This window comes from Perca fluviatilis, chromosome 5 (assembly GCF_010015445.1).
Source record: "Perca fluviatilis chromosome 5, GENO_Pfluv_1.0, whole genome shotgun sequence".
NCBI classification, from domain to species: domain Eukaryota; kingdom Metazoa; phylum Chordata; class Actinopteri; order Perciformes; family Percidae; genus Perca; species Perca fluviatilis.
Window position 1 is genome coordinate 22,811,615 of NC_053116.1, and position 15,016 is coordinate 22,826,630.

Here is a 15,016-nt window from a genome sequence, read left to right on the forward strand (position 1 = left end):
TAAACCACGACTACAGAAATGTAATGTTATTACTTTCTGCTGTAGTCTCCTGAAACAACAGCCCTATGTGTATGCATATTACTCCGCATCCGTAATATGCCTTCCTCTAAAAACAATAGTCCACCAAGCGATTATAAACATCAAATTTACCAAATATCTGAAACATATAACGACCAATCTATCAGTAAACACAAATTGGTAGAATTTGTAAATATGTCAATGTTTGCTTAAACAACAAGATAGTTTTCAACAAAAATAATAAAGAAGATCCGGTTGCACAGACAGGAAGCAAGGAGAGTCTCATGGCGCCCGACTAGAATGAAGCAACAATTATCGGTTACTAATATCTGTTCTATTTAGCGCATCTACACTAGAGGACACCTTTCTACTCGAAAATACACGGTAAGAAAATAGCGTGGAGATTCTAGTGCCGGAGAAGGAAAATATTTTAATTTCCTTCAGGGAGAGCATTTGGGCGGTCTGCCGCAGCTGAGGCCCTCGAGGTCCCCAGTAGAGCGCTCAGAATGCCTGAGTGTAAAACGGGGCTGTCTGGTGTGAAATGGCGACGCGGAGCAGGCAGGACGAAGGGCAGCTGGGCCCGTTTAAAACAGCTAACACACTTTGTGTTGAACGTTGTTACACCCGATATGACGTCTGGTTAGATCAGTGACATGTTCTTTAAATAGCGTTACCGTATTCAACCACTCAAACTGTAATTGGTAAACAGTTATATCTGTTTTGCAGATCCATCAAACAAGATACGGAGCTGACAACAATGCTTGTTAGCCAGCTAAAAGCTAGCGTTAGCTGTTTTGTTTCATCGTTAGCTAACGTTGGCTCCCGTTGACATCAAGTTTTTAAATAACTTTACTGCGGTTCAGGGCTGATGTCATTTTACAAGTATAGTCACACTCGACCAGTCAAAATGTACACTGTTCACCCCCAGAACAGACCTTTATTTCACACCAACCTTGACGTCCTTGAGTGAAAACAAACTCTTCATATAGCTACTAGCTAACTAATGTAGACAGACATGTCGTTAAAGGCATGAACGTTAGCTAGCTTAGGTAAATGCTAACGTTACTGCTGGAGGAGCCGGTCCATAGTTTTCCGAAATAAACACTGTTCGGTAACGTTACACTTATAAGTGTAACGAACTTAATACCCTTCAATGAAATTAATGTAGGAAATGGCCACTTATCACAAAGTGATAAGTGTAACGAACTGAATACCCTTTAATGAAATTAATATAGGATATGGCCATTTTTAAAATATTCAGGAGCAAAACACATGCATTAAGTCCAGAAATACTGTACATAATAGTATCACAAAATAACTCCCTCACAGCCATTTGGTGGAGTTGAAGTATAAGGTTTCAGAAAATGTTAGTTAGTACATCTAAACTTTGTTCAAGTGTATCTGTTTTATGCACTTTTGTTATTTTCCACCTCTGGGTAGAAATATTGCTCAGCTATTTTAACCTTTTTTCCATGTGCACTCTATTTGGCATCAGTGAATTTACATTCTTACAAATACATCATTGGTATCACAATCCATATAAAAGGCTTAATAAGGACACATTAAGTGTAAACTGTGTACAAAATTCAAAGTGAAAACCCCCCACAAAAAACTGCAGTTAATTTCCAGTTGTTTGCTCATCTGTAAGGGTTAATGACAGCTAAGCAACATACAATAACTTAAGAAAGAGAATATTATTGTTGATTAAAAATGGATTACTTGAGTTGCCTTTTCCAACGTTATACAACCTTACTTCCTCATAGTTTAAGAAGATGACAAATGTTCAGTCTTTCTGTCCAGGATGTCTGCAGGTCTCAAAGCTCTGAGTATTTGTTTTAAAAGTAATGTCCTACTTTAATTATTTCAATTTTATCTATGGTATCAAATTATATCTTGGTGGGCGGGTGTCTAACGGTGCCGGTTGGGGGTACGATGAACAGTGGCAATTATAGTAACAATAAAGGTAATAATAATTACTGTTTATCTAGTGACAAAGTAGCTGGAAGTATAAAATATCTTAAGTTGTGCAAACACTAAAACTAATGACAAATAGAGCTTTTCTATGTCAAGTAACCAATAACTATATATTGAGGATATTGAGCTTGTTTATTTCTTGTGGATAGTCATGGATTCAGAGGAAAATGAAGTGGAAAGCAGCAGTGATGCAGGTCCCTCAGGGATGGAGGAACCGTCTGAAAGTGGCATGGGTATGGAGTCATCAGAGGCCATGTCTGCAGACAGCACTGATACTGCTTCTCATGCACAGGCCCCAGAGTCTGACTGCCATGTGGGACAGAGCTCAGAGGGACTTGTGGTAAGCTTTTTGATTACATTTTTTTTTTATTTTGTGTGGTAGAAAACAGCCATATACAAAATGCAACAAAACCAGATATAGCAATTAGGCTTGTGTCATAAATGTTTCTAGATATCACAATCATGTTTTTTTTTCCTCCTCCCTGCCAAGGTGTTCATCCCAGAAACCAGCTCCAGTACAGACGTCAGAGTTTCATCAGTCCACCTCCCAGACTCCTCCTCAGTGGCCCAGTCCACTAGTGTGTCCAGCGTCTCCACAGTGACTCAGTCAGTGCTGGTGTCTGAGTCAGCCCAAGTGCGGGTCCACTCCAGCGCAGCATTTGAAGGAGCCATGATGGTTTCTGACTCAACTGCTTCTACCTCGTCAGACCTCGGGTCTGCCATTGACAAGATCATAGAGTCCACCATCGGCCCTGACATTATGAATGGTATTTTAACTGACACTCCACTTTCCGTTATATCATAGGCTGAGCAGCTTTGAGGTGACAGTTGGATTAGTTTACCTTAAAGTAGCAGATATCTGAATCTGTCTACTGTTCTTCTGTTAGGTTGCATAGCTGTGACCAGTGCAGAAGATGGAGGTGCAGAAACAACCCAGTATCTTATATTACAAGGACCAGATGACGGTAAGTGTGCTATTGTTACTGTTAACTTATTAATTATCAGCCCATTTCCAAACCTTTTTAAAGTTTATGAGAAAATGATCACCATATTTACATAAGAAAACAATTTACTGAATACTCTGGTGGGATGTTACTCAGACAGCATTTATTTATAGAGCAGATACATGATTTAGCCTTTCCATGTCAACGTGTAATGAACCAACTTTATTCTAGTTCTCTTACTAGTTTTTATTAAGTAAATTAAAATCCACTTTAGTTGATGACGCACATTATGGGAATCCTTTTGTATGCTATAGGAGCTCCCATGGTAGCCCAAATGTCATCTTCGGCCCTTTCTGATCGTATAGCCATAGAAGCTCTTGCAGAAGGGCCCACGTCCACCTGTCTGGACCAGGGAGACCTGCAGGGCCACCTTGATCCTGACCAGCCCGACGATCGGCCTGGTCACTCAGGTTACCCAGAAGACAGCAGCAGTCAGCCTGACCAGCCCCAGCACTCACACCCTTCCCAGTATATGGACTGCAGTGTAGATGGTCCAGACCAGACAGGGGAATCTTCATCTTCCTATGTGGAATGTTCAGGCGAGGAACCCGATCAGACACGCTCCCAGTCAGGTTTTCCTGACTACAGCGGGCATAATAGTGATCAGGACCTGCCTGGATATGTGGAATGCAGTGGGGCTGATTCAAACCCTCGCAGCCGAGGTCACTATGTGGTGGAGTGCAGCGCTGGGTATCTGGAGTGTGCGGTGGACGATGAAGAGCAACCGCATCATTCCCGCAGTTACATTGATAGTAGTGCAGACCATCGGACTCAGACAAGTCGGCAGTATGGGGCCGAGTATGGGGGGCAGTGTGTTGCAGCTGCAGACTCTGAGCAACCAGGTTGTTCTCAGTATCAAGCGAGGGATGACGATGATGAAGATGATGAGCGGAACCAGGATCCAGACCAGCCGCAGCACTCCCAACAGCAGCCCCAGCACTCCTGTTACATGGAAAGCAGCAATGGCCCTGAGGCCTCTCTCTATGCCGATGACAGCTCCTCATCAGACCACCCTCTGGCAGACACGGCGGGTTTAGATGGGCTTCCTGAGGCATTGGAATGCAGCGAGAGCCAGTCTGGGCCCTACATCAGCAGCAGTGGGACATACACCTCCAATCCAGAGCCTGAGCTGGCCCAACAGTGCTCACCCAGCCAGGAGGAGCCCCAGGATGAAGCTGGGCTGGTCAGGGAGATGGAGACATCAACAGTGGCAGAAGGCTCCGGACACAGACCACCAAACCTGGCGGAGTTGGAGGAGATGATGGAAGTAGTGATCGTACAGCAGTTCAAGTGTAAGATGTGTCCATACAAGAGTGCCTCCAAAGACACACTCATTAACCACATGAGAGACAAACACTTCAAACCTGCAGGTAAGGATGTTTGGTTGATTAAGTATCACAAAGACATATAATTTTCACTGTAAGTTTAGATTTTTTTTGTTCTCAGATTGTTTGTTTAAATTTTAATACCATTTTTTTTGTGGTATAATGTCCGGTTTACAGGGGACATGTCAAAGAAGCGTAAACGTGGACGGCCTCCTAAAAGTGAGACGTTTGCCCGTCGTCAGGCAGAGAGGGAGGAAGCAAAGGCGAAGGCTGCTCAGCCCCAACAAGCAGAAGAAGAGGAGGATGATATTGTTGATGCTGGTGCTATTGATGATGCTGAAGGTTAGTGAGGAAGATTTTCATTAAACCCCCCCCCCCCCAAGCAACCAAACATTCATAGTTTTCTGATTTTGTGTATTTGTCAAAGAGATAAGAATAATGCATTCCTCTCCCTGTTCCTGTGTTTATTCCTAGAGGATAGTGACTACAACCCTGCAGATGAGGACCTCAAAGGAAGACCACCTGCCATTATGAAGAAGCGCACTCCTCCTATCTCTTCCTCCTCTCAAGGGCGTCCTCGACGTAAGGTTGGTCGTCCGAGAAAGTACAGCCTTTTAGAAGAAGGCTACAACAGCAAAGGTTGGTTTTCAGTTTTGACAGAGTAAAGCTAAAACCGCCTATCGCTGCAAATAGGAGCCTACACATACTTCTATTGCATTGTTTTTTTACAGAAGCAGAGATTATTGCTAAGAAGCCCAGGGTTAGTGCAGATGCTAGTGCACCTGAAGAGGCCAGCTCTTCTGGGCTAAACAATGGTCCTGCTATGGTGACCGATGGAGACACAGCTGAGGCAGCAATTAGCCAATCAGACTCTGAGAACAAAGACCCTTCATCCAACACACAGCCAGAGGAGTTCTTCCAGAGGAAACGCGGCCGACCCTCCAAGCGTTTTCTTCGGAAGAAGTATAGGAAGTATATAAATCGAAAGTAAGTATCACTTTCTGAAATGAAGTTGTGTTACACATAGTATTTCCTAATATTACAACAAGCTAATCGCATCTTTCTCTTCATTGTCTTCCAGTCGGTACTATAAATCCCTCAAACCGCTCCTGAGACCTCACAACTGCTGGATCTGTGGCTCACGCTTTCTCACTCAAGAAGATTTGCGCTTCCATGTGGACTCTCATGAAGGCAATGACCCAGAGCTCTTCAAGTGCCTCCAGTGCAACTACCGCTGTAAGCGCTGGTCTTCACTTAAGGTCAGATAAAACAGGTCAAAACATCCATGTTAACCTGTGTTTACATGCATGTTTGCATGGTGTCCTAAAGGTCTTGTGGGCTGTTTTGCAGGAACACATGTTCAATCATGAGGGCACCAAGCCGTTCAAGTGTGAGAAGTGTGATTACACAAGTGTCTACAAGAAAGATGTCATTCGCCACTCAGCAGTCCACAACAAAGAGAAGTAAGTAACTCCGACAACATGCAGCACATACACAATCAATTATTCCTATTACAGAACGTTTTGCAGGTTTTAAAATATTGTTACTATTTTTTCCCCCCACCCTACAGAAGAAGAAAAACGGAGTTGGTAAGACAGTTCAAGTCTCCCATATTTGAATGATTGTTAAATGCTAATTAGCATACTCATGCTATAATATTAATAATATGCATTCTTAATGTTGTAGCAGATTACTTTCTGTTTTGGCTGGTTAATGCTTTTGTGCCACTTATGTCAATTTTGTGGCTTGCAGGTACCAAAGGTGTCAGAGTTCCTCTGCCCTGTGTGTCACAGGGTTTACCCCATGCAAAAGAGACTGACCCAGCACATGAAGACCCACAGCTCAGAGAAGCCACACATGTGTGATAAGGTCAGATAATAAATATTTTACCATTTTAAGAACATTTATAGGACAAAAATATATTATTTGGTTACCAACAATTAAAAGAGACATTTCACTGCAACTACAGGGGAGATGTTATCACCTGTTCCTCCCTGACAAACAATGTAATGATTTTCCAGACATTCTCTGTTAAGCTTACAGTATATTGTAGATTTTTACACTTAAGTCTAGTGTACAGAGTGCTTCGACACCAGTAACCAATTCAGGATTTCCCATAAAAGATATTCTTGAAAAGGTCAATAGTTCTAATGATTTTGGGGCATCTTACTCCCGTAAGATGCTTGTTTTATCTCCCTTCCTTCTTTGAATGCATGATTTACCTTTTGCTGTGCATAACTGTGACAATCCTTACAGGAAAGTGAGTGCACTCATAATTCTATGGACTTTTTTTTTATCTACTCCAAAGTTCTTCAAAACGCTTGTTGAAGATGCCTTTCTGTCTTTGCAGTGTGGAAAATCCTTCAAGAAACGTTACACATTCAAAATGCACCTACTGACCCACATCCAGAGTCTTGGAGACAGCAAGTCAGTAGTGACCACTTTCATTCCATCTCTTTTATTTTTTATCATGTATCATTCTGTATTTCAAAAACATGGATGAAACAGAATTGTCTGATCAGCAATGTGGGCTAGAATATGCCTTAATGAACCAATATCCGTTATTTGTTGTCTGATGTTGGTAATGATGATATCATCACAATGAATAACTTGTGGATATGCATGTGCCAGGTTCAAGTGTGAATTTTGCGATTACACTTGTGACAACAAGAAGCAGCTGCTCAACCATCAGTTGTCCCACACCAACGATCGGCCCTTCAAGTGTGACTACTGTAAATACTCTACTTCTAAAGAGGAGTTTCTGGTCTCCCATTTGGCCATCAAACACACAGGTCAGTGTGGCAGAAAGGCATTTATCATTTATTTAAACTAAAGCATGTCTCATTGTATGTAATACTGTACAACACCTTCACAATTAACAATGTTCTCTACAGGGGAGAAGCCTTTCTCCTGTGAAATGTGTCATTTCACAACCAAGCACAGGAAGAACTTGCGCCTACATGTGCAGTGTCGCCACCCGGAAACGTTTGACGAGTGGTCTGTGGCTCACCCTGAGGAGCCTGTCAGGAAGCGACGCAGACCCTTCTTCACCCTGCAGCAGATAGAGGAGCTCAAACAACAACAACATGACGACACACAGGATTTGCAGAACACTGTTGTAAGTCTGTTTGAGGTTTTCTGTTATTTATTTCAGACCCAATTCGGATTTCATTTTAGTATGTGTTACATTTTGTTGTATTTGGAGATAATGACTTTTATTAAAATTGGGATAATTGGGAGATAATAACTTTATTTCACCCCCGTTCATTAGGTTGCAGTGGATTCGGCGACACTACAAGCCATGCAGAGAATGGAAAATGCCTCTGTGTCCCAGGACGCATTGGGAAACACCACCATCATCTATGAACAAGGTCAGTCCTCTTGTCATTCAGGAGACATTTATAGCATTTCTGGCGATGTGTGTCACCCTAAGGACAAATGCTGACTTTTTCACCATGCGCTCCTCAGCTGAATCCAGTGATCAGTCCGCCCAGAATGCCCTTGACCTGCTGCTGAATATGAGCAATGCCCGGGAATTGGTTGGAAATGCCTTACAGGTTGGTGCTCTGGCTCATCAAAAAACGTCCCTTTACATTAGCGGGCGGTATGTGGAATGCTTGCATTTTGAAAATAGTATAAAAATGGACTGATTGTGCTCCTCAGGTGGCGGTGCTGTCAGAAGGCAAAGCTTTGGAAAAGGGCACGTGGAGTACGGTGACCACAGCACCAGGCCAGGCACAAAAGGTCGTGACCTTCCACGTGTCTGAGAACGGTGAGACGGTGCTACAAGAGGCCTTCGAGGCAGCCACTTCTGAAACGGGAGAGCTCACCCAGATTGCCATCGAAGCCTATGAGGGTGGGGGGGACTTCAATGTGGTCGAACAGGCGGCTGAAGAGATCCACAGCTCTGGATACAGGTAACATAACACACATTTTCTCTGATTAAGTGGAACAGATCTTGTTAGACTGGAAAACACAGTGACATGACGAGTTGTTGTTGTTATTATTATTATTATTATTATTATTATTATTATTATTATGAGATTGAATGTAGGACTTATTGATCACCTTTATGATCTCTCAACAATCCATAATGTGGTCTTTGCAGTAACGATGAGAGCAGTCCTTCTCAGGCTGTAGAAGTCTCCGGGTCAGAGAGCCTGAAAAGTGACAAGTACTACCTTACTTCAGCACTGGCTGATGGTGTTCTGCAACAGGTGGAGGTAACTGCGAGAAATCGGTTGTTTTGGCATGTAAAGACCTGTCTACACTGCGTATCCCTCCTCTCTGACTGTGTGGTTTGTTTCCTGTCAGCTGAGCAGCGAAGCTCCAGCCTCTCCCTCTGCTGCGAGCTCTCCCGGTGGCCTGAGCACCAAGAGGTTTTCCTGCCGAATATGCATGGAGTCTTTTCACGGACGCTCTGACATGGAGAACCACAAGAGGGCGCACCTGGACCCCAACACCTTTAAGTGTCCGGATTGTGATTTCACATCCACCTCCTGGCTCGAGGTCAAGGTGAGTCGCTCTAAATTGTGCAACTTTGTACTCAACTTTCTTTCTTTTTTTTAACCTTATCAAAAACACATTTGTTTTCATTGAAAAGGCACTGACAATAATCACCATCTAAAGTCATGGGCTTCCATAAATTGAGCCAAGATTTCCACAGTGGTCAGTAATGACACTTATGAATATTCAACAACTCATCCAATAAAGTTTTAACAGGATGAAAGACAGCACAGCAGCATTTCCACCCTTATATATAATGTGTTAAAAAAAAATGTTTATGTACATGTATCTTAAGGCATTTCTGTAATTTTAAAAGCATTTATGTCTTACAACACCTATTCTGACCTCTTTCTGAATGTTATTGATCTCCTATTTATTTTAGACTCACATGGAGCAGCATTCCTACCTACGCCCTCACAAGTGTCCAAACTGTAGCTTTGCCTCCAAGAACAAAAAAGACCTGCGCCGACACATGATGACACACACCAATGAGAAACCGTTCTCTTGCAAACTTTGTGGACAAAGGTGGGAGTGGAACTAACTGAAATTGTCACAAAATAATATTAGGAACTTCTATGCAACATATCTGTATGCATTTGACCAGCTACCAATGTTGATGGGTTTTTTCCCAATATCTCAGGTTTAACCGTAATGGCCATCTGAAGTTTCATATGGAGCGTCTCCACAATCAGGATCATTCCGCTCGCAAGAGCCGTACTGCCACATCTCAGCAAACCATCATAGTGAACAGTGATGAGGAGGCCCTGGCCACACTACAGTGTAAGAAACAGAAACAAATGAAAATTAATAAATTATACCAGGTAGTAGGGTTCAAACTGGTTTATAGGTTATAAACTGATGCAAAACAAAATCACAAAAATCAATCAAACTTTGTGTGTGTCTCTGTGTGTCTGTGTGTCTAACAGCCCTGCAGGCACATCAGACAGTGATCACTCCAGAGCGGTTGCAGGCCCTGGGACAGGAGCACATCATTGTAGCTCAAGAACAGGCTCTATCAGACCAGGTACCAGCGTTCTCTCTAAACTGGACATACTTGTAACTTAACCTACTTTTCTTGAATAAATTATTGTTGCATACAGTGTATAGCCACTCTGTGTTTTATAACCAAGTGCATTAACATGTACATCAGGAGGAGGGCACATACATCCAGCAGATAACCACCATAGATGGACAGACAGTTCAGCACCTGATGACAGGAGAGAACCAGGTGACTGAGGTAATGGCCAGAATCTACCATGACAATAATGGAATATCATATATATATATATATATATATATATATATATATATATATATATATATATATATATATATATATATATATATATATATATATATATAATTAATAACACAGCCCTTGTGATATTCTATAGCTTTCATCTCAACTCATTTGTTTCAGGTTCAGTATATCATCTCGCAGGATGGAGTGCAGCACTTGATCCCCCAGGAGTATGTAGTAGTAGCTGATGGCAACCACATACAGGTCAGCGTATACCCTCATAAGAAGTCACCATAACTGATGGATTTATGCGGTGTTTAAGGTGATAATGTCTGGTTCTAACTGCTCTTCTGTTCCTCAGATGTCAGATGGACAGATCCTCCAGTACGAGCATGATGGGACCTTTCTGCAGGAGCAACAGGTGAGGCACATGTTGATCACTCTGTAGTTTGAGATTGAGCTTGACAAAGTGAGGCAGATAACCTTTAATGCTCTGCAGTGAGAGGTTTTTGTTTTGACAAAAGCTCATTCCTCCATGTTGTTTACGTGTTCAGATTGCTGTTGGGCATGACGGTCAGATTCAGTATCTACCTGTGAGCTCAGAGCAGCAGATGGTGAATCCTGAAGATCTGGAGGCTGCTGCCCACTCTGCTGTCACAGGTTGGTTCTCTTAGGGAACACATTGCACTTTAATTGTTTTATATTCAGTCCTCCACTGCACTGTTAGATTGTTTATATTTACCAAATTCATTAAAGAAGGACCTTAAATGACCTTTCAGTTGTTCACTTCCTCTCACTTTAATATAAAATGTATCAGATAAAAATAAGCTTGTGGAGATTTTATTCTTCATTTCAACTGAACTGATAATTTAGTTTTTTGTCAAACATCATTGTTTGACAAAACAATGCTAATGTAGTTGGAATCACCATTTTGAAAATACTCATTGTCTTTGATGCACATTTAAGTCAGACGCCAAATCGCATTTCATTAATTTGCTATTTTAATGTGAGTTTGGCTTTTTCTTGGAATAAGAAGAAAAAACACTGTTGTCTGTGCTCTCTTGAACACACCATCAAGGAGGCCACAACGACTAAGGTCTAGATGCTTAAAAAATGGTGAACATGCATCGTCCATTACGAATAATTTGAGCTTGATAATAACTATTATGATGAACGAACTACAGTCCCCTGAAAACAAATCAAACTAAGCGGACAATCTTTGTTCTTGTAGCTGTAGCTGACGCAGCCATGGCGCAGACCCAGACAGTCTACACTGAAGCTACACCTGAACAGCTGGAGCAGCTGCAGCAGCAAGGCATCCACTATGATGTCATTACCTTTACAGACGAATAGACAGCTTTTTAAACCGGATACAACCCACCACAAACCACTATGAGCTGACAAGTACAGTGACCTCAATTTATTTATGCATCCAGCTGGCTGTGAACTAAAATATTATCTCCTCCACGCTATCATCTACGCGGGGGCAGTTGCACTGTTTAATAGGATCAACAACTCTTTGTAAATTAAAAATATTGCACCCATTGCTTCTAACTTAATCATAGGGGCTGTGCATTTAAGAGTTAATTTAGCAAGGTTGGTCTGTTATGTAATTGTAAAAATGTATTTCTGTTTACATGCCTCAACTTCTTCCAATTTGTAAGGTTATCAAAGACAAGTAAATGGCTTATATCATGTTTTAGAAAATATACAGAACATCCATATGAACATTTTAGTTTTTGAATGGAGTGAAATGAAAAGGGAGTGTTTATTTTTTATCTGTAATAATAATGTTGATTGTTAGAATGCCACAGCATTGTGTTTACTTAATATTAATATGTACATACCTTTTGCATTTGTCTTCTGTTCCCTGATGGAGGATACATCTTGATTTGGTGAATATGAAGTGTTTAATAAGCTGAAAGCTGACACCAAATAAATCACTTTGTGTATACTCGGTAATGTGTTCATAAATGTCCAGATTTTACTCTGATGGATTTTGTTCTTAAAGGTACCTACAGTATATCTTACTTTGCACAGCAGCTGCTTTCTATCACACGAAAATCCAAATTGTCAGGCTTTAAGTTATGTGTTTGCATCTGAACTACCAGCTAACCAATCGGTGTCCCATTGAGGAGTTACTGGCAGCTACGGGCGTGGTTTAGGCGTGTGTGACTGTTCGTTTAACAGTCACACATGCCTGTCAACAAAGGTGACAGATGGTTCGTCCAACAGTTTCCAAAGAAGTCTTCTCAGATGGTCCTGTGTAACAAACCTTATGGCTCGTCAGGTTAATATATCTGCTCTAAATTATTTTATTATGATGCAGTGGACACAAACAGGAAGCCATTAAAAAAGAATCACTGTTGCACACTTCAGTCAGAAATGAGTTGATGCAACTGTATAGGCTGTAATTTGTGGTTTTATATTGCATTATAATATGCTAATAGAAATTCCAACGTGTCAATATTTCTGCAATAAAAAAGAAGGATGCAATGACAGGAACACGAGCAATGTAATGTAATCCAATACAAGCACACTACAAGCTACACCCTCAAAAATGAGCAGTTTAGTCAACATCCTCTGACTGTGTGAACATTATTAGATTCAGCAGGGTTATTGTATTAGGTTGCGTCATACTATACTATCATGTTCCTGTTTCCACCCTCTGCATATCTTCATTATAAACAGTTAACTTTTGATTTGATTTCACTTCATTATCAGAATATTTTCTGTTTTGTTTTACATAAATACAGATATACAAACTGCCATTCCAATGAAGTTGGGACGTTGTGTAAAATGTAAAGAATAGAATACAGAATACAATGATTTGTGAATCATTTTCAACCTATATTCAATTGAATACACTACAGAGACAAGATATTTAATGTTCAAATTTATAAACTTTATTTTTTTTTGAAAATATTCACTCATTTTGAATTTGATGCCTGCAATAGCCTACATTCCAAAAAAGCTGACATTGCAAAAAAAAGTGGATGCAGTGCAATCAATTTAATGGCTCTGTTTTACATTCAGTGTTGACCCAGGTACACTGAGGCCTTCTAAGAACCCAAACTCTGATTTAGTAGTTTGACCATATGAGTTTGACAGACTGAGGAACAAAAGAATTCCGTGTGACTCTAAATCTGTGTGATTGGAAAAAGCTGATATTCTTCAAATAAAATGTGAGAGAGGTATGATACAGCCAGAGACAACATTCTATTAGTATATGCAGTTTGTAGACTTGATTCAATCTTTTGACCAACAATCATCCGTTGCAGTCTAGCCGGTCTAGCTTTAAGCTGAACAGAGAGACAACCGTATCATGCACTGATTCCATACAGCATAACACTTTGTATTATAGATTGGGAAAATAATAATAGGATCTGTTTGTTTGCTCCAAAGGACCTCAGTCTCTTACTGTAAGAAAAGAAATGCCTTGTTAGATATATTCTATATCAGGGATTCTCAACTTTTGGGTTGCGACCCGTTGTGGGTGGGTCGCGGACAGCTGGTCAATAATGGTCAATTTAATACGTATCTGATTTTGGACTTATTTTTTATAAAAACAAATAAATAAATGTGGACGCATATGCATCAGAGCCGTGCAGCAGTCTAGCACCGTAGCCATGGTAACCATAATTTCATTAACGTTCACTTTAGTTTTTGTTGATTTTTGGAAGCAAGATGGCGATGGTTGGGTGTCCATCTCTCGCCACTCATTTAGTCAAAACGATCCTACCATTCAGCATGACCTATCTGTGTGAAAGTGGCTTCTCTACTTTGGTCCAGCTCAAGCCAAAGCAGAGAAACGGGTTGAACACTGAGCATGCTAATGTAGTTGGAATCAGGGACCATTTTGAAAATATTCATTGTCTTTGATGCACATTTAAGTCAGACGCCAAATCGCATTTCATTCAGTGAACTGAGAGTAACTCTGTCTACTGTCACCCCAGACTTTGAAACTCGGATCAAGAGTGAAGCACATGCCCAACTGTCTCATTGGCTTCCACAAATGACAGGTTAGATGAAAACATCTCGTTTTGTATGCCTTTTTTTTTGTTGTTGCAGTTTCTGTATTTATTTTATTCACCTATACATGCATTTGTCATGGTCCTCAGTTTCTTACTAATATTTATTTTGTGAAGTTTTGATATTTAATTTATTTTAGTCACTTTTGTCCATGCAGTTGTTATGGTACTCAGTTTCTTATTAATGTGCTCTAAAATGCACGTTGCACATGTAAATATGTGTATTTATGTTTTTAAAAAAAAGATGACGTATGTATATTTTCTAAGGCTATTTTTGAAAAATAAATTTGCTTGGTGTGAATTCTACAAAAGTGGGTCGCGACTTAATGACCATGAGAAAATATAGGTCACAGGGTGAGACTAGTTGGGAACCCCTGATCTACAGTATATGTGCACTCCAGGATAAAGCACGTCCATGTAGGATGTGTGTTATAGGCAGTAACAGGTGGAGGATACAGGTGGATGATTCACTGGAAGACCGAACATTTCTTGTGTCTTCTTTGGATTAATAATAAATGAATTCCTTTCACACCACTCCACTAACAGTGTAGTATCATCTGTAAACTTCAAAATGAATGTATTTGGAATATCGAGTTTTACAGTCGTCTATATAAAGTGTGAAGAGTAGGGGGGAGCTCACTTAACTCTGGGGTGAAGTAGAATATGTCTGATTAACTTTATCTGCACTCTATTTGTAAGAAATAAATAGTGTGCCACTAAATCAGGTGAGGATTAACCTCTCCTTGAATCATCATGTATTTAAAAAGAAGTTAGAAATGAAACATATCAAGTGTGCCATATCAATCCTCAAAGAGTCAGCACAGACGGGGAGACGTCTGTGGCTGTGACCTCCAGCTGATGAGCTGACAACTTCCTTCTTTCTTCAGCGAGGCGGGGCCTCAAATCCTATAAAAGTGT

The 15,016-nt window shown here is 40.8% G+C and overlaps 1 protein-coding gene across 4 annotated transcripts; it reads left to right on the forward strand.

Moving 5' to 3' along the window:
* Window positions 1-255: 255 nt before the first annotated feature.
* On the forward strand, window positions 256-12,029 carry LOC120559125 (zinc finger protein 335-like). Of its 4 annotated transcripts, none has more exons than XM_039800602.1 (28): window positions 256-402; window positions 2,142-2,332; window positions 2,483-2,759; window positions 2,880-2,957; window positions 3,251-4,366; window positions 4,499-4,663; window positions 4,796-4,960; window positions 5,053-5,308; window positions 5,403-5,580; window positions 5,672-5,784; window positions 5,892-5,910; window positions 6,074-6,190; window positions 6,672-6,748; window positions 6,953-7,113; window positions 7,216-7,439; window positions 7,593-7,692; window positions 7,790-7,878; window positions 7,985-8,238; window positions 8,430-8,544; window positions 8,636-8,836; window positions 9,210-9,352; window positions 9,468-9,607; window positions 9,754-9,851; window positions 9,978-10,064; window positions 10,248-10,331; window positions 10,429-10,488; window positions 10,622-10,727; window positions 11,299-12,029. In XM_039800602.1, the coding sequence occupies exons 2-28, from the start codon at window positions 2,144-2,146 to the stop codon at window positions 11,418-11,420; spliced, it is 4,734 nt and encodes a 1,577-aa protein (XP_039656536.1). In that variant the 5' UTR covers window positions 256-402; window positions 2,142-2,143; the 3' UTR covers window positions 11,421-12,029. The 4 variants fall into 4 exon arrangements, with proteins under 4 accessions (XP_039656536.1, XP_039656535.1, XP_039656534.1 ...); XM_039800601.1 differs by lacking the exon at window positions 256-402 and adding an exon at window positions 559-657; XM_039800600.1 differs by lacking the exon at window positions 256-402 and adding an exon at window positions 564-1,859.
* Window positions 12,030-15,016: the final 2,987 nt, after the last annotated feature.